Consider the following 19,830-nt stretch of genomic DNA (forward strand, 5'->3'; position numbering starts at 1 on the left):
AAGAGCCAATTTTTTTAGCTATTAAATATAAATTTTTGGCTGATATAAAGATGTTGATATTATATATAAACATGTTCATTAGCTTTTTAAGTAAGCTTATATTCCTTGACATGGCATTTGTTTCTTTATATCACATTATCTTTTGCTGTTACCAGGAACAGCAAACCCATTTTATCTCTGGTGTTTTAACAGAATCTGTATGATTTTTATTGGGAAGTTTACCATATGAATGTAATGCAAATTACTTGTGTTCTCATTGGGTTATACGTTTTAGTTGTACTTTTAAATTTGCTTTTTAGGTCTTATCTCTACAGTTGTTCATTGCAGAATTTGGAAGTGATAGCTTAAAAGTGGTTGGAGGCCCTGGCGTGCCAATTCCCTCCTGCCCCCCTTTCTTTTTCTTCCTCTCTCAAATAAATAAAATGATTTTTTCTTTTTTAAAAAAATTTATTTATAGGACAATGAATATGAATGTGCCAGAGCTTCTAGCCACTGTACATGTACTCCAAACACGTGTTCCACTTTGTGCATCTGGCTTTACATGGGAACTGGTAAATCGAACCCAGGTCTTTGGGCTTTGCAGACAAGCACTTTAATTGCTCAGCAATCTCTCCAAACTGAAGCTTCTTTTATAGCTGCATGTAGCTTCTAACTGTAATGGTACATAGTGGTGGAGTATTTGGTTTTCTGTAATTAGCTGTAGCAATACGTCCAGTTTTTAGTGTTACTTATATAGGGTGATATTACCTCATCCTTACTTCTTGTGTATCTACTAGTTAGGAAACAAGATGTGTAGGGTGATCATTTAGTTGTATATATGTATCAGCAACTATATATGCTTATTGGTAGGTGATATAAAAACTCTACTGCAAAACTGAGAATTGTACCAGTGTGATAAATTACTTAAGTGAAAGCTTTGATCATTATTCAAAACCTGTCTATTAATCTCATTTATAAATTTATAGCTCAAGAGTTTTAATTGGTATAAATTTTCAAAGTTCTGTGTTCCTAAGGAATTACTTTTTATACTAAAAGGTAATAGAGGCCAGAATATCATAGAAGTTTACTTCAAAAAAAAACTTGAAGATGCATCTTTAGAATAAATACTTTTGGTAACTTGCACTCAGGTTTGCATTGCTATCAGAAATCACGCAACTAAGAGCAGCTTTTGGGCAAAAAAGGTTTATTTTGGCTTACAGACTCGAGGTAAGCTCCATGATGGCAGATGAAAATTAGAGCATGAGCAGAGAGGGTGGACATCACCCTCTGGCCAACATCAGGTGGACCATAGCAACAGGAGAGAGTGCCAAACACTGGCAAGGGAAAACTGGCTATAACACCCATCAGCCCACCCCCAGCAATACACTGCCTCCAGGAGGTGTTAATTCCCAGATCCCCATCAGCTGGGACCTAGCATTCAGAACACCTAAGTTTATGGGGGACACTGGAATCTAACCACCACAGTACCATATATAATGGTAAAATGCAGAAGTGTATACAAAAATAACTGTACCATTGGAATTGGAGTGTATTTTGATGGTGTAGTGATGAACATAGCTGCCGTCCAATGGAATTGGAAGAATAGGAAACACTTCATTTAATTAAGGATTGTTTTGTTTCTCAACTAACCTTTTTCTGGAAAAAGACACTTAAAAATGAGTTATTTTCACAAGGGTAGTGATCCAAGCTGTCCATTAAAACTCATGGAAGTTCGGTTGATTTTACTCTTCCTATACCCGAAACTTCCTGTAGATCCTTTCTGAAAGCATCGGTTCCTGACCTGGTAGCTGTTTTGTCTAAGGTGGATACTGAGCAGCAGGTCTGACATTGCCAACAAGCAAGAGAGAAAGTATGTCTAATTTGGACCCTGCCATCCTCAACATGTCATTTTCCATGTTGATAATAAGTAAAGAAAATACATGTTATGAGATGATAGTAGGAAAACTTTGTCCTAGTAAAAGGTGAAAATAGAAGGAAATTCAGAATCTAAGCATATTTTTAAAGCTATTGACAGCTTTTATGCATGTATATATTTTGATCATAATCCCACCTATTATCATCTCTTTGCTTCCATTCTCCTTCCAATGAATTCTTTCCAACCAGTTCCTCTTATATTTTAATACCTTCCCCCCACCGTTCACCATCCATGGTGGAATGTTGATCCACCCAATATTGTACAGGTCTTCTGTAGGTAATGACCGTCGCTAGGGAGTGCTGAATGCAATGACCACTTCATGTCCAGAAGTTGCATAGTACTACTCCTCTCTGTCCTGGCTCTTACATTCTTTTCATCCCCTCTTCTATGATGTTCACTGAGTTTTGGAAGCAGTTAGGCATTTTTTAATATTATTTGTATTTATTATCTATTGGAGCATTAACTAGAAAATAATCTATTCCTTCAGTAAACTTAACAACTCAACTGTTTATAATCTCAGTTTCTGTGGGCCAGAAATTCAAGAGCATCCTGGCTCAGTGATTTTTGCTCAGCCCTTCTCATGAAGTTGGAATCACAATGTAGGGGACCACAGTGATGTGAAGGCATGACAGTGGGCTCTTTTTTCCTAGATGGAGGCAGCAGAAGATCTCAGTGGTTCTTGTCAAGAATAAAAAGTCAACATTTCTCCACGTGCATCTTTACATGGGACTGAGTTTTCTCATAATGTGGCACCTGAACTCTTAAGTGAGTTGAGGGAGAGTCAAGAAAAAGCTATAACAGTTATAAAATGTTTTTATTCTAATCTTATATATCACACAGTCACATTTGTTACATTATCTTCCTTAGATAAAAATAACATGTGAAGGCTCCAAGGCTGAGAGTAGTTACTTTCTTGCTTAAATATTGGAGTTAAGACCTTGATTCAAGATGTGGCCCTGGACTTTGCCTTCCGTTTCTGTTAACATATTTCCATCAGAGGAGTGAGCACAGAATAGTCTATTTAACTACTGTTTTAATATATGTTATGTTAAACAATGTAATAAAAACCATGCACTTAAAAATAAAACCAAGTCATTCCTTGTTTTTCTCTGTTCTTTTAAAGGTTTTAGAGCTTGCCTAGTAAAGTGATAGCATGTTGATTTCCAAGCTAGAATTGAAGAATCTCAGATCAATACTTGTCTGAATCTTTAGTCTTAGCATCACATTTATACATCATTTATATATATTTAAAAACCCAACACATTTGAAATGAATATTATAAGTAGAGAGGAATCATATGTTATTTTTTAAATTAATTAATTAATTTATTTTTGGGTTTTCAAGGCAGGTTTTCTCTCTAGCTCAAGGCTGACCTGGAATTCACTATGTAGTCTCAGGGTAGCCTCAAACTCATGGCGATTCTCCTACCTTTGCCTCCTGAGTGCTGGTATTAAAGGTGTGCACCATCATGCCTGGCTTTTTTTCTTTTAAAAAGTATTTTTTACTTATTTATTTGCAAGGAGAAAGCTGAGGATGGTGCACCAGGACCTCTTACCACTGCAAACAAATTCCACATGCATGTGCCACTTTGTCATATGGCTTTATGTGGGTACTGGGGAATCAAACTCAGGTTATCAGCCTTTGTAAGCAAGCTCCTTTAACCGCTGAGCCATCTCTCCAGCTATCTCTTTTTTATTAAGTAGAAACATTGTATGAATGTATCATGCATTGGTACCATTTCCCTCCTCCTATCACCATTCCTTTGAGGACCTTCCTTACTGGGATTCACCATGGGGCTGTAGGGTCTAAGTTGTGAAAGCAGCAGTCAGACATTGTGGGCAGCTGGCAGTGCCTCTGGCTATTACCTCCCACCCTGTGGTTCTTAGTCTTTCTGTCCCCCCTTTTGCAAAATCCTCCGCGCTGTGGTGGGTGTTTTAAGTCTGCTTTAGTGTTGAGCTGTCAGCAACTTCTGGGTTTCTGCTTTGGTACGTTTTGAGTATTCTCAGTGCCTGTTCCCATCACCCTGGCACTAGCAGGGATGCCCTGGAAGCAGCACTCTTGCTCATCTAGCCATTCCTCTGTGGTTTCACTTGGACCATAGCTGATGTGAGAGGGGTGGCTCATCTCATGATAGGGAGTCTTGTTGATAGAGTTTGATTGTCCTGGGTTCTCTCTGCCTTGTGATTTCACCCCTGGAGTTCTAGCATGGTTACGAGTCTGCCATCTTGACCAGAAGTTCCCTCGTGTTTATTAGGTGAACAGTATAAGAAGAAGAAAAAAAAAAAAAGAGGTTAATTCAAGAGGGAAATGTGTATTTGAAGACTATTCAGTTTATTTTGAGAACAAATTTGGAACTATTGAATTAATCATTTAAATCTTAACCTATAACTATATTCTTTATACATCCTCTCTGTTCTCTGTGTGTATATTCACACAGTTTCATACTTCAGATATAGGTAATGTGGTTATAGACACTTGATCATAGAGAAAATTGGTATCTACAGAGACATTCTCATCAACATGACTATTCATAGCACAAGATTTAAAATGATGGCAGATTGTTATGGAGAATAGATGAAGGCTAAACTAGTGAATGAAATCTCCTGGTCCATAGAGGGGAAAATATGGAAGAAAAGTTTAAAGACAAAAGGTCAATTAATGTGTGCCAAATACAAATATATTTGAAAAGAAAATAAAGACACTTTGTGACACTAATAAGAATTTTTAAATTAAAGTAGCCTAATTGTTATTGTATAGGGAACATTTTTAAGTGGCCTATCCCTAAATATGTACTTTTGATATTAGAGATAGCAATTAAGACCAGGTCCTCCATACTTCAGAGAAAAAAATGTGCAAAAGGTACAATAAATTGGCTACTTTCTTTATAGTTAAAAGGGGTGTTAGAACAATGGCTTAATTTAGGAGTTTAGAAGAAATGATTTAGTTTTGGACTATATATTCAATGGTGATGGAAAGATAAAAATATTTTCAGGGCTAGAGAGATGGCTTAGTTGTATGTTTGTTTTTGTTTATCGCAGTAGAGTCTCACTCTGGCTCAGGCTGACCTGGAATTCACTATGTAGTCTCAGGGTGGCCTCAAACTCCCAGCGATCCTCCTATCTCTGCCTCCTGAGTGCTGGAATTAAAGGCATGTGCCACCACGTCTGGCTGAGATGGCTTGGTTGGTAAGGAGCTTGCCTGCAAAGCCCAAGGACCTATGTGCGATTCTCCAAGCACAAACACAAGATCACACATCCCCACTAGGTGGCGCAAGTGTCTGGAGCTTGATTTCAGTGGCTGAGGTCCTGGCATGCCAAATCTCTCTCTCTCTTTCTCTCTCCCCCCCCCTTCCCTCCAATAAAAAATATTTTCAGATGTGAGAAATCAGGGTTTACTCTGGATAAACTTTCTGAAGGAACAAAAAAGAGAACAACATACAAGTCAAAATAGGGTCTTACCTTAGTGTGCAGTCAGAAGACACCTCCATTCTTGGTCTTCCAGCTGTAGTGGTTGTAGGCCTCATTGCACTTTGCATTTTGCCACACTGTATCAGTTCCACTTGACCCTTTTCACATCTGCGCCTTCTGTTTGCCTTTGCCAGAGTTTTCCAGTGCTCCTCCCTTGGCCTCTTGTCAGTGGATTGTTTGTTCAGCCCTTGTACTTCTCGTATACTGAGTAATCCCACCTAGGTTCATACCTTTTTGCATATCATCTGTGCACTGACAACTCCAAAATTATACTAATTGCTCGGAATGCTCCAGCCAGCTCCAGACGTGTGTTTAGCATTTCAGTTTCAATCTTTAATACATACTTGAATTGAATGCATCCAAAACTACACTTACTTTTTTTTTTCCAAATCTGCATTTTCCACAAGTTTTCTCTCTATCAGTTGATATCGGTTCCATTTGTCCAGTTGTCCAGGCAGCAAAACTTAGTTAACTTGAATTCCTTTCCTTTTCAAATGTGTCCTATCAGTAAATTTTGTTGGTGTGAGTTGTTTTCTTACCACCTGTTTTTACCCTGACCCAGACCACTCAGATATCCCACTATTATTATTTTGCTAGCTTTGTACCCAAGCTGTCTTACTTTGGTCTTTTTTCCCTTCAGACTAATAAACACAGTAGCCAGAGAGTTTCTGTTAAGTCTCTTCTCTCTGTTCACTGGCTTTTCCATCTCAAAATAATGCCCACATTTCTCACAAAGGCTTGTGTGTTCTCTCGCCCTCGCCAGTTTTCCTCATCTTCTAGGTGTTAACATTCTTGCTCACTCTTAGGGGTGGTGTTCACCCCCAATAACTTTATTTTGACCCAGAATATGTAACATATAGCATGTTTGTATTGTTTCCCTTGGAATAATGTCCCATACTGTAATTTTAGTACATTCATTTATTTTGTGCTTTGTTGAAAATAATGCTTAGAGCATAACTGATAGAATAAAGCCACGAGTTCAAGGCTAGCCTGGATTATAGGTCAGCTTGGGTTAGAGGAGACCCTGCTTCAAACAAATCAAAAAGTTATCTGATCAATTGACTGTTAAAAATAATAACTACATCATCTTGTATACTTTATACTAACTTACCATTAAACATTTCTAAGATGAAGTTTGTATTCTTAAGCTTAACAGGACTGTAACAATTTCAGAGTTAAAGGAATTGTAGCTTTATGGAGAAACAAAGATAGCACAGTAGTATATTTCAAAATAGCTAGCTCACATATTCCAGCTCTTCTTCCAGTGTATTTGTTTACTTACTTATAAATTACACATGTCTGTTGCCATACATAATCATAAGGACAGTATGCACTGAGAATAGCTGTCAAGAGCAAATGCAAACTTATATTTTAGTAGCTATTTTGATAGTTTTGAGGGTTATTTCTATGCTTTATCAAATCAGGTTATATTTTTTTGAGGAATTATAAAGCTAGCATCTTCATTAAAAATGTCAGTTTGCCATTTTTGTTTTGGGGTTGTCTGCTAATATTTTGTAATGCATTTTTTCTTTGTAGGAATCTTTTGCAGCTTATCTACTGTGTGAGTGAAAATCAAGTCACACCATAATTCAACTGAACTGGACACACAGACACTACCATATATGTCACAGGGCACTGAGAAAGAACCATCTGGTAAGGCTGGAGCATTCTGTTGTGCATTCCATTTTAATGGAGTTAAGGACATAGATTCTTAAGATTATTGGATAAGTTACTTAAATACTGTTTTTTTATTGTAACACTTGATACTGTATATTATAAGTACTTTATTTCCCATTTGTACTCAGAAGTGATATTATTTTAATACAGGAAAATAAAAATATGAAACTACTCCATTAATTGACTATACCATATACCTTGAGAAAATATCTCACTTCATTCTTGCATAGAATATATTATGTATCAACAAAGCAAACTAATATATATGTGTGTATAATGTTTTATTAGTAAAAGGTGCAATTGTCATCGGTCACTACAAATTAATATTTATGTTACCTAAAAGCTAATGACTGGAGGGATAGCTTAGCAGTTAAGGCATTTGCCTGCAAAGCCAAAGGACCCTGGTTTGATTCCCCAGGACCCACGTTAGCCCGAGGCACAAGGGGCGCAAGCATCTGGAATTCATTTGCTGTGGCTGGAGGCCCTGGTACACCCATTTTTTCTCTCTCTCTCCCTCTTTCTCTGTCAAATAAATAAGTAAAAATAAAATATTTTAAAAAGCTAATGACTTTTCACACTTTAATATGTACCATTGATTTATAATTTGAAAGAGTTAGCATGCGTTGTGATTTAGTCTGTGACTGTTTCCTTGTGGAGAATTTTATTTGACCCTAGCCTTTGGGACATGCTTTGTTGAGATCTAGACTTTGAGTTGTTTTCATTATGGCACATACTATTTATTTAACTACCTGTAGCCTTTAACAGGAATGTATTCATGCTTGAAGTAATACATACCATTAATTAACTCATCAAATATGTATTAGACATTTACATCTAAAATACTTACATAATTTGAAAGGGCATTCTTTTAGTTCATAAAAAGCTTTGATAGCATGATAATTTGCTGTATAAAATCCTTTTATTTTATTATAGAAATTTAAAAATACCTTTAGGAATCAACTATTTTCTTTTAGAGGAAGAGGCTGCCAACTCATACAGTATGTTATGTTTAACTAGCTGTAGTGTGTGGTGAAGAATGTGTTATGGTACTGGTAAGGTGTATTTGATGCTCAGTGGCACTAAGTTTTTTAGATATGTACATGTACACATTTACATTGAAGTAGCTCCCTAACCAGTTGTTAGAGTGAAGGCCATTACTGGCTCTCATTTATTTATTTAAAATTTTTTTAGTAATGGATCAAGAATCCAGCAAGGCTGCTTGGCCCAAGCCAGCAGGAGGATATCAGACAATTACAGGCAGGAGATATGGAAGAAGACATGCATATGTGAGTTTTAAACCGTGTATGACCAGGCATGAAAGAAGCTTAGGTCGGGCTGGTGATGACTATGAAGTGTTGGAACTAGATGATATTCCAAAGGAAAATCCTTCAGGTATGTAACATATTATTTAAGGGTCTTTAATATTTATTTGCATAAAGATTGATGTTATTTAATTGAAACTTCTGAATGAGGTTTATGTGTATGTGAATATTAATACAGTACATTTCCTGTCATGAATTCTCTTTTGAATTTAATAGTAATACTATGTACATTTAAACACAGAAAAATATAGGCTATGGTCATTAAAATTAATTACCCTGTCATGGCAGTGATTGTTGGCCAAATCCATTAGCCAAAAGTCATCTTTTAATGCCCACCCTAAGATTTTCTATACTGTGAATTGAGTAAGTAATTCTTCTATGCAAGTTTCATTTAAGTAATTTTAAATTTTTCTAATTTAGCTTAACTATTTTTCACTGTTTTATAAAATATAAGATTAAATAATAGTTATTCACTTAAAATTGCTTAGTTATTTGTCTGAGGAGATGGCTCAGCAGTTGAAGGTACTTCCCTGCAAATTCTGCTGGCTAAGGTTCAGAAATTCCCCAGTACTCACATAAAGCCATGTGTACAATGTGACACACGCATTTGGAGTTCATTTGTAGTGGCAAGAGGCCCTGGTGTGCCCATTTTCTCTCTCTCTCTCTTTCTCCCTTTTTTCTTTTCTCACAAATAATTTTTGAAAGTTACCTAATTATTTAGTGGTTTGAAATATATACAATTTCATGCATGCCAATGTTATATGTATGTTTGTGTCATGTGTGTGCACATATATACACTTGCACACTTGATTCTCTTTTTCTGGTCCTGAGCAAACTGGAAAGCTCTAGAATATTTTACTGTTACCTTTTTGTGAAAATATGAATTGCTACGTAAGGTTATTCCAGTAAAGAACTTTTCTGTGCTACAAAAGTGAACTTAAGTTATTTTTTTAATTTATGCATTCTTTTTTCAACAAGTCTGTCTTTTTTTTATTAAGTTTTTAAAGTTCATGCTTAAAGTAATTGCAGATAGATTGATTTGATTTATGGTATAGAATTCAGGCATTTAAAGTATGATAAAGAATCAGTATATTGACTTGCTTTATCATAACTATTACCTAAATTATAAATGCATTACATCAATCTGTTTTGAGGATAGAAATCCAATATATGTCTAGAAACTAAGATACAGTCTTTTGAAGTAACATCAAAATACAAATATAGTCTCATTTCTCAGATTTGTTACCTGGTGGTATTTGGCATATATAAGTTTGAAGTTTTTTGTTTGTGTTGAAAGAAAATAGATTTGGAAAATAGTGGGAGAGCAAATTTATCACCTGACTCCATTTATGTTTTATATTTTGTACCTTCTCACTAGCCTCTTGTCTGTGTGTCTTAGAGAAGGTTTTCTATATTAGGAAGGAGGTGAAAAACACATGTGTAAAACGTCAGGGAAAGGGTATTGAAAGGTAATATAGATACAGAAATGAATTCATAGAGTAAGCAGTCTGTTTCCAAATAGGGCACATAGAAGCACTTGACAAATTAATTTTTATATTTTCAAATAAATAATTGACATGATTCTACTTTATTGCTATTACATAAAATTTAATCTAAAATAATCCCTCCCAAATGTTTTCTTTTGTTCTTTATGAAGGTTTCAATTCACTGGATGAAGTTTATTCTTCTTTACCCAACAAACCTACATTTGAAAAAAATGAAACAGAAATTCCCACTTGTGACACACAACTGAGTCAAACCATTGAGAACAGCCCTTCCATTGCCACAGTTCGCCATAGTGAGGAAGTCAGGGAGACCTTAGGAAGCAATACAAATCTTCATAATCACTCTGAGACGGAGCATACTCAAGGAGTTTGTAATGTCTCGGGTGTTCCAAATGGAATTGCATTGGCTCATACTGACTCTCATGATCCAGATTGGAAACATGGGAATGATAATGACTGTTGTCAGCTTTCTGCAGATGCTGTGGAAAGTGATAGATATCAGGAAACATTAGGCGATGCATTATTTGAGCTTGAAAATGAAGAGGCAGAGGTGTACATTGATATTTCAATGCCAGTTTCCTCTCTAAGTGAAATAAGAGATGAGTTTGAAGAATTAGATCCAGAGTCTTTAGTGAAAAGTTCTACCAGTGATGCTGAGTTTGTCCATCAGAATGGGCAGGAATTTCAGGCATCCTCTTCTGAAGATGAAATTGTTACAAATAAGCCAGAAGACAAGACTGACCAGGAAAGGCAGACAGAAAATTCAACTGAAGATGCAGTCTGTGTTTCAGGTCATATTTGTAGTGAACAAAATACAAGTGATAGGGATAAGCATGTTGGAAGTCCTCCTGAACAAGTAGTGAGGCCAAAAGTTAGAAAAGTAGTAAGTTCAAGTCAGATGGACCAAGAAATGGGTTTTAATAGACATGAGGCTAAACAAAGAAGTGTTCAGAGATGGAGAGAGGCTTTGGAAGTTGAGGAATGTGGTTCAGATGACGCTTTATTAAAGTATGAAGAAATAGATGGAGAACATGAATGTATGTTCTTGGATCCACCTTACTCAAGAGTCACACAGAGGGAAAGAGAACACAATCACGCGGCACCAGAGAGTGGAGCCACAGCAGGAAGGCAAGATGCTCGGGGCAGTGCTCTTTGGAATGGCTGTGGAGATTATTACCAACTTTATGACAAAGATGAAGAAAGGTAAGCCTTCATGTAATACTTTCTCAGATTGTGTAGTGAACAAAGTTGGTTTTTACCTTTATTTTTTTATTTTTTTTATTTTTTTTATTTTTCGAGGTAGGGTCTCACTGTAGCTCAGACTGACCTGGAAATCAATATGTAGTCTCAGGGTGGCCTCCAACTCATGAGGGTCCTCCTACCTCTGTACCTCTCAAGTGCTGGGATTAAAGGCGTGAGCCACCACACCCAGCTCTGTTTTTACCTTTTTTTATGAGAGAGAGGAAGAAAGAGAATTGGCAAGCCAGAGCCTGTAGCCACTGCAATCGAACTCCAGTATGTACCACCTTGTGTGTCTGGCTTAAGTGGATTCTGGGGAGTCAAACCTGGATCCTTTGGCTTTACAAGCAAGTTCCTTAACCACTAAGCTCTCTGGTCGTGTTTTTTATCCTTTTTAAAAATTCATTAACATAACTTTGGACAAAGTAATGAGTTTCTTTATATTTTCACTCACTTATAACTTGTCCTTTGCTCAGATTTAAATCCATTACTGTCTTTCATCCTCCTTCCTCCTCCCTCTGGCCCCTTTCCTTTTCTCTAATAGTACTCTTTCCACTTTCATGTCCTATATTTCTAAATCTAAATTCTGTGTATGCAGTACTGATCTTCTTGAGTCTGACTTACCTTGATTAACATGATAATCTCCAGTTCTATTCAGTTTTCTAAAGATAGCATAATTTTGTTCTTTAAAGTAGAGTTAAATAACTGCTAGGGTTGAAACTAATTTAGAAAGATGCATAATAATTTGGATTCAAGTAATGAAAACTGAGCAGTTAGTTGTTACTTTCAGATTTTTCCTTTCTGGGGATAATGTATTAGTCAGGTCTCTCTGCCAGACCTGTGTTGCTGGTGATTGATTCTTTGTGTTAACTTGTCTTAGATCAGCTTTTGGGTGCTTGGAGTTCAGTCCTGGAGGTGCTTGGCTCTTCTTTATGAATGAAGTATTCTGAATCAGTTTCAGCTATGCATTAACTTATACTTAGCTCCCAGTCTGGCCACTGTTACAAGTTGGGTGGGGAAGATTGCTGAAAGAAATCTGAATGCAGGAACTCAACATGAGTCCTAGCTCAATGGCAGGTTGTCTGTATTCACTCAACACAGGGGAGAGGATTCCTACAGGGAATCCAGTTTATGCTTGCTGTCCTAATTTTGACCCAGTCGTAATGATGATGTAGTCTTGTACACCCACACTGGGAGAAAGGAAGATTTCTAAAGGGATATGGCTGCTGAAACTTGCATGTCTGGTCGCATGTAGTCCCAATCAAGATATCAATACCTCTGGTGTAAAGGGGGGGGGGTTCTAAAGCTTACCTAATTTAAGGTCATAAAGTGAATAAGTGAAACATCTAGAATTTCATTCTGTCTATTCAGAGACTGTATTCTCCACCTCTATACTTGGCAATGTTTGAAAGAACATAATAACTTAAAAAAATTTTTTTTGTTTATTTTTATTTATTTATTTGAAAGTGGCAGAGAGAGAAAGAGGCAGATACAGAGAGAATGGGTGTGCCAGGGCCTCCAGCCACTGCCAACAAACTCCTGATGCATGCGTCCCCACGTAGGTCCTGGGGAATCGAGCCTCAAACCAGGGTCCTTAGGCTTCATAGGCAAGCATTTAACCAGCCCCATAATAACTTTTATTATAAGTCCTCTGATTCCTGTTACAAACATCAGTTTTATTTTTTCCCATACCATAAAATATCAGCAAGAAAAAAATTAAATTTCTTTGGACACTTCAGTTTTCATTACTTGAGTCCAAATTATTCTGCATCTTTTTAAGCTATTTTCAACCCTATCAGCACTTAATTTATAACTGTTGTAAGATTTCATAAATTTGTAGGAAGCACCTTTCAACTAGAAAGTAGTATTAAAAATGTAGTATTTTGAATAAGAATGCATTTTATCTCATCCTAGAAGAATAAACTCTTGATTTCCTTTAGCATTGTGAGTCACACTACTATAGTATGTAACTTACCATAAAAACCAATTGAAGCATGATTTTCTGGTCCTGTCTTAAAAGCTTTTAAGAACTAGGAGATCATTTTTCTATGTCCTGCTGTTTTTTAAAATATTTTTAATTTTTACTTACTTATTAGAGAGAGAGAAAAAAAAGGAAAATAGAGAAAATGGGTGTACTAGGGTCTCTAGCCACTGCAAGTGAACCCCAGATACATGCACTACCTTGTGCATCTGGCTTACGTGGGTCCTGAGTCCTTTAGCTTTGCAGGCAAGCACCTTAACCATTAAGCCATTTCTCCAGCCCTGTTTTATTTTAAATTGAGAGAAAAATCATTTCACTGTAATTGATCAGTATATAACTTATGAGAAAATAAGAGAGGAGAACTTGAAGATGACTGGGAAAAAAAGTTTGGAGAAAGAAAATATTGAAAAACAACAAAATTTGGAGTTAGAAATTGACAAGTACATGTCCAAAACTGGTGGAGAAAATGGGGAATAGATTTACTTTTTGGCAATCTAAGTCTTCACAAAACCCAGAGATACCATTTCTCCTGTACTTTTCTTTGGACCTTTGGTAGGCCACTTCAAATGCTTCCTGTCTATTATGTTATCTCTCCTACTTAGGATGAGATCTATATATTTAATTCAGAAAATGCATGAAATATTTGATCAGATGATACAATTATAAACAGCTATTAGACACATCCATATGTCTTACAAAAATAAATTTGACAAATGATTGATCTCTTAAGAGTTACAAAATCCTGGTGGAATAAAATATGCAAAATGAATAAGGTAAGCACTGTTTGACAAAGAGAATTATTTTGGGAGAATAGAAGAGAATAATGAATTTTTAGGAATAAAAATAAAAAAGCTTCATAGTGATTTGTAAGATCTACTAGTTTTAAAGCTGAGAATAAAGATTTTTACCTTTTTTTGCAGTTGGAGTCCATATAGTCTTTCATCCAAAATCCATGATATTCAAAGTCATAAATTGATCACAAAACCTGATATGGAGTTGACTTCCCTGATAGCTGATCCAGACCGAAATGAGGCTTTTTTTTTCTTTTTTTTCAAGTGATCATATATTGTACTGCAGACACATTCATGTTTGCTGGCCAGAGACCCAGTGGGGATTGTTAGCCACTATTTCCAAATGTAAGGGGAAATATTTTAATTTCAAAGCATAATTAGCCCTAATATTTTTGATTTCAGTTATGAACCGCTATTGTACTTCTAAGCAACTGCCAAAAAGAAAGGAGTCAGTGCAGCTTTGGTGGTAGGAGTTTTTCATAATTTTTTTGAAAGTGTAAAGTTACATTTTTTTTTTTCCTACTTAACAGTTTTTGCTTCCTGGAAGAAAATATTTAAATTGACTCTATCTTCACTGTTGTGTACACAGTAAAGCAAAACAAAACCAAAAGTCCTTTAACTTTGCTTAATTTTATAATTAGGTCTGACATTGTATATTGAATTTGATGAAATCTTTATTTTGTCAACCTTTGGATCCTGGTTTTTAAATTTGTATCTTTTATCCCCCTAGTGGTAGTATCTTTGCCTAGGCAGAATGTGGACTTTAAATCATTATAGGAAGTTTTTCTATCACACTTATTACTTTTCTTAAATGTCAGTGTTATGAACAATGATAGATTTACAGACATACAGATAGAGAAATATACAGATAGGGAAAATGCACTTGATAGAAACTTTCATCGTTCAACTCATTAGTAACATACAGACTTATGGAACTTGCAGTTGGGAGATGCCAAAATGATGGAGGTAACTTTGTAGAGTTAAGATACATTGTAGTGCTAGAAACCATTTTTATTGTTTTTTTTTTAAAGAAATAAAGGAATTGGGGGCATAATGCAGCATGCATGACAGTAATCCCAGCCCTTGGGAGGTAGAGGCCACAGGATTAGGAGTTTAATGTTATCCCTCGTTGGAGGTCAGCCTTAGCTATGTGAGACCTTATTTCAAGTAAAAGAAAATGATTTTTAAAACTTAGAGAATGTTGGGTATAGTAAGATATGATTTTAATCATAGCACTCAGAGGCAGAAATAGAAAAATCATTATGAGTTCCAGGCCAGCCTGGGACTACAGAATGAGTTCCATGTTAGCCTGGGCTAGAATGAGACCCTTCCTCAAAACAACCAAACAAACAAAAAAACCCACCGATGTTCTTAAAGATAATGGGTCTACCTTGTGTTTGGATTCCTTGTTGTTATATGTGTAAACCTTAAGCTGTATTATAGGATTGAGTTCTTTGAATAATCTGAATATTTTTATGTTTTTTTTTCTTTATTTGTTAGCTGTTCCTCTTTACTAAATTAACTCTTTGCAAAGTATTATAGTTATCAAGATTCCTTTTAATATGGTGCCAGCTGAAGGTCAAAACTGAATAGCTGGCCTGGAGAGATGGCTTAGTGGTTAAGTACTTGCCTGTGAAGCCTAAGGACCCCGTTTTGAGGCTTGATTCCTCAGTGCCAATGTAAGCCAGATGAACAAAGTGGTGCATGCATCTGGAGTTTGTTTGCAGTGGCTGGAGGCCCTGGTTCGCCCATTCTCTCTCTGTATCTGCCTCTTTCTCTCTCTCTGTCACTCTCAAATAAATTTTTGAAAAAATTAAAAAAAAACTGAATAGCCATATGCTGTGGTTTTATTTTGCCCCTTGTTTATCTATCTGATGTTTATTGTCTTTGCAGCTCTGCTATTATCTTAGAGAAGTGGAGACACAGGGAAACTTTTCTAGTTTCTTGAGAGGGAAAGTATAAAGAGCTGCTGCTGCTTCTCTTTTTGTTGTTTGTTTATTGAGGTAGGGTCTCTAGCTCAGGCTGACCTGGAATCCACTCTGTATCCTCAGGGTGGCCTCAAACTCACGGCAATCCTCCTACCTCTGCCTTCTGAGTGCTAGGATTAAAGGTGGTTGCCACCACACCTGGCTATAAAGAGCTTCTTAATTTGAGTTTGTAAAATCATGAAACTTAAAGGTTATATGTTTTAAAAGATTTTTGAAATGTTTATATTATTAGGTGATATAGAAGACCAAGAATATGCCTAAAATTCATTGTGATTCTTTTAAATATTAGAATTTGGCTACCTTTTGAAAAACACATATGATATATTCTTTATTATTTGAAAAGCATATTAATGAATGTATGATTACCTTCTTCCATAAAATTTCTAAATGATCATTTAATTACATTGAAATGCTGCGCTGTGGGTAAACATTGCAACTAGTAGTATTGCCTGGGCCCTTCATTATTAAGTGAGAACTGCACTTTCATTAATATTAACATATTTTAACTGTGGGCCTAACTGTCCTGAAGACAGTTATGCCATCCACTAACCCCCCCCCCAAAAAAAAGCTGTAACTGGATTATAGAGTAAGTTAAAGGCCAAATGGGCAACTTAATGATACTCTATCTCAAAATTAAAAAAAAAAATCAAAAAAGGCTGGGGATACAGCACAGTAGTACAGAGCTTACCTAGCATGTGTGAAGCCCAGGATTCAACTAGCAGGAATACAAAGCAAACAACAATAAACCCACCTACTTTTACTGATATTGTTGTGAGAATAAAATGGACATCAGCCATTTAGTTGATTTCAGTTTACTATATTAAAAGGGTTTTTTGAAGTTTTCTTAATGCCAGGCTTTGTTTCTAGTGTTCTATATCAATGCACAATAATGGTCTCTGTTTGCATGGTGCTCAGCAGAAGAAAACAGTATACGAGAATTAAGGTTGTAAGGTGAGCTAAGCTTCCTTGCTCTTGTGCATGTATTTGCTCTCTGACATATAGGTAATGTCCCCAACAAACTCAACACCCTTGAACAGCCAAAGCAAAGATCTTAAAGTACATGCTTTAACATCTTAGCAAACTTTTCTATCTTGTTTTCAAGTTCATAGAAGCTTAGGATTGAATTCAAAAATTAGGTACCTCTCTCTCTCTCTCTCTCTCTCTTTTTTTTTTTTTTTTTTTTTTTTTTGAGATAGGGTCTCACTCTGGCTGAGGCTGACCTGGAATTCACTACATAGTCTCAGGGTGGCCTCAAACTCACAGTGATCTTCCTACCTCTGCTTCCCAAATGCTGGAATTAAAGGTGTGCACCACCATACCCAGCTCAAAAATTAGGTACATCTTTGATCTTCATATGGTCTTTCATTTATGTCGTCTATGGCTTACATTTAAAATTACCTTCAGAAGCAGACAATATGAACTTAGTTGAATTTTACCCTCTTTACACATTGGAAATTATATGTGATTCATAGGCAAATGCTTTGTCTGTAAAGCTAAGGTAGAAGTAAAATATGAATACAGAAGCAAGCTCTCATTGTCCAAGTCCCTAAAAAAGTGATTGGCTTGTCTTTTTATGTTTATATGTATAAATACAAATAGAACCCAATCTAAAACTATATTCAAGCCGGGAATGTTGGCACACGCCTTTAATCCCAGCACTTGGGAGGTAGAGGTAGGATAGTCGTTGTGAGTTTGAGGCCACCCTGAGATTACATAGTAAATTCCAGGTCAACCTGAACTAGAGTGAAACCTTACCTTGAAAAACAAAAGAAAAAATAAATAAATAAAACTACATTCAAAAAATGGTAATGTCTTATTTTTAGACCCTAGAGGTCTACAAATTTTTCTTAATGGATGAACATATAGTAAATAATTTACACTTCATAGCCAAAAGAAAAAAAATCAAAGATACTCTTACATAGTAACTTATATAACCATTTTTAAATCATCTAAAAGTTAAAAAAAAAATACTTTCTGCAGCATGAAAACCACACAGATGACCAAATTTCACTGATGCTGTACGGGTAATTTGCTAACTTCTGGTGTTTTAATAAACAGACTAAGGTTGATTGGATTAGTACAAACCAGCAGATTTATAGTAAGTTTTCTTTGGTAAAGAAAACAAGATACTGATGTGAGGGGGAAAAATATACTGAAACGTCTAAAAGGACAGACTGTATTATGAAGTAATTATTGTCTTAAAAATGTTTATCATTTTGCAAAGTTGTACTAAATATTTTGTCTGCAGTATTTAAATATCACTGTGGACTCTCAGAGACTTCACAGCTTGCTCTTACCAATAGGCCAATATGGTACCCCTACCAGAGTAGAAAAGGCAGTTGTGAATAGACCTTTGTGGTGGTTTGACTCAGCTGTCCCCCATTAACTCATGTGTTTTGACTGTTTGGTCCCCAGCTGATGGCAGTTTGGGAGGTTGAGACTTGCTGGAGGAACTGTGTTTGGGGGGATATTATAGCTAGTCTTTCCTTGTTGAGTTCTCTCTTCTGTTCCTGTTGTCTATATGGTGTTAGCAAAGAGGTGGTGATGGCCTCTGCTCATGTCATGCTTTCCCCTGCTATTATAGAGCTTCCCCTTTGGACTGTAAGCCAAAGTAAAATTTCCTCCCATCAACTGCTTTTGGTCAGGTACTTTATTACAGCAGAGAGAAGGCAACTACAACAACCCTTCACTTGATAAATACAGTCTTTTGTTTCTTTAGTAATAATTTCCCATGATAGGTTTGAAATCTTTCTAATAGAAAATCTTAATCACGGTTGGAAAGTCTCTGACAAGCACTTTGAGCCAGTTTAGACCTTTTCAAATAAACGATTACCACTTAAAGTTCTTTATTCATATGACTAAACAGTCTCTTGTTACTTCAAGAGCTTGCAAGCTTTTCATTAATCAGACTCATGGTAAGTTACTAAAGAAACTAGTTTTTGCACTTGTATAAAGGGAAAAAATTCCTTGGATCAGTGAGTTAGTACAGACTATTTTAGCAAAAAAAGACAAAAATGATTGAAGAATTGAGCAGCTCTCAAGAGTAAAGCAAATGTGAGCAATTTCTCCAGAGATGTGGTTAGATAAAATTAGAAAAATAGAGGTGTCATAGAAAAATGGTTTTGTTGCTACAGCTTAGTCCATCCTTCAGTCAGTTCTATACTAGTTAATTGATTGCAAGGTATTCTGCATCCTCCCAGAGTTCACCTACTGTGCTTAGATTGTTTTTGTTTGGTTGTTTCCCAGTGCTGACAATTGAACTCTGGGCCACATGAATGTCTACCAACTGAGCTACATACATGCACCCTCTGTAAGTTTGGTTTGTTGAACCCAATTCAGATTCCTAAATTTGTGGCCTCTTACAAGTTTCAGAAAAATAAATGCAGTGTTAAAGAGGCAGCTCTGATACAGTGGGTTGGACTGACTAAGCCAAAATGTACTTCATGAAATGGTATAGGTGGAAAAAAAACAGAAGCAATTTTAAGTTAGGAGGATCTTGAAAGAAATGAAGTCTAACTTAGAGCTACAAATGAAATGAAGACATTTTTGATGACAGAAGAAATCATTGTGGAAAAGTTTATGTTTTGAGGACAGTGATAGAGCATTCATGTAAGGGAAGACTTGATTGTAGGAATATATTGGAGGGGCTGGAGAGATGGCTTAGCAGTTAAGTCTTATGCCTGCAAAGCCTAAGGACCCATGTTAAATTCTCCAGGTCCCACATAAGCCAGATACATATTTTGGTTCATGCATCTGGAGTTCAATAGCAGTGGCTAGAGGCCCTAGCATACCCATTCTCTCTCTCTTTCTCCCTCCTTTCCTCCCTCCCTCCACCCCCACAGACTCTAAAAAATAAATAAAAATAAATCTCAAAAAAAAAAATGAAGAGCTAGGTGTGGTGGAGCATGCCTTTAACCCCAGCACTCGGGAGGCAGAGGTAGGAGG

General features: G+C 36.2%; 1 protein-coding gene across 1 annotated transcript in view; it reads left to right on the top strand.

Moving 5' to 3' along the window:
• The window catches only part of Pja2 (praja ring finger ubiquitin ligase 2), a 72,186-nt gene that overhangs the window by 21,673 nt on the left and 30,683 nt on the right, over positions 1-19,830 (top strand). The window contains exons 2-4 of the mRNA XM_045132424.1: positions 6,919-7,035; positions 8,251-8,451; positions 10,039-11,089. Of these exons, the coding sequence (XP_044988359.1) occupies positions 7,005-7,035; positions 8,251-8,451; positions 10,039-11,089 (1,283 nt within the window). The 5' untranslated portion in view covers positions 6,919-7,004. The remainder of the gene's footprint in view (positions 1-6,918; positions 7,036-8,250; positions 8,452-10,038; positions 11,090-19,830) is intronic.

Source organism: Jaculus jaculus, chromosome 13, assembly GCF_020740685.1.
Source record: "Jaculus jaculus isolate mJacJac1 chromosome 13, mJacJac1.mat.Y.cur, whole genome shotgun sequence".
NCBI classification, from domain to species: Eukaryota; Metazoa; Chordata; class Mammalia; order Rodentia; family Dipodidae; genus Jaculus; species Jaculus jaculus.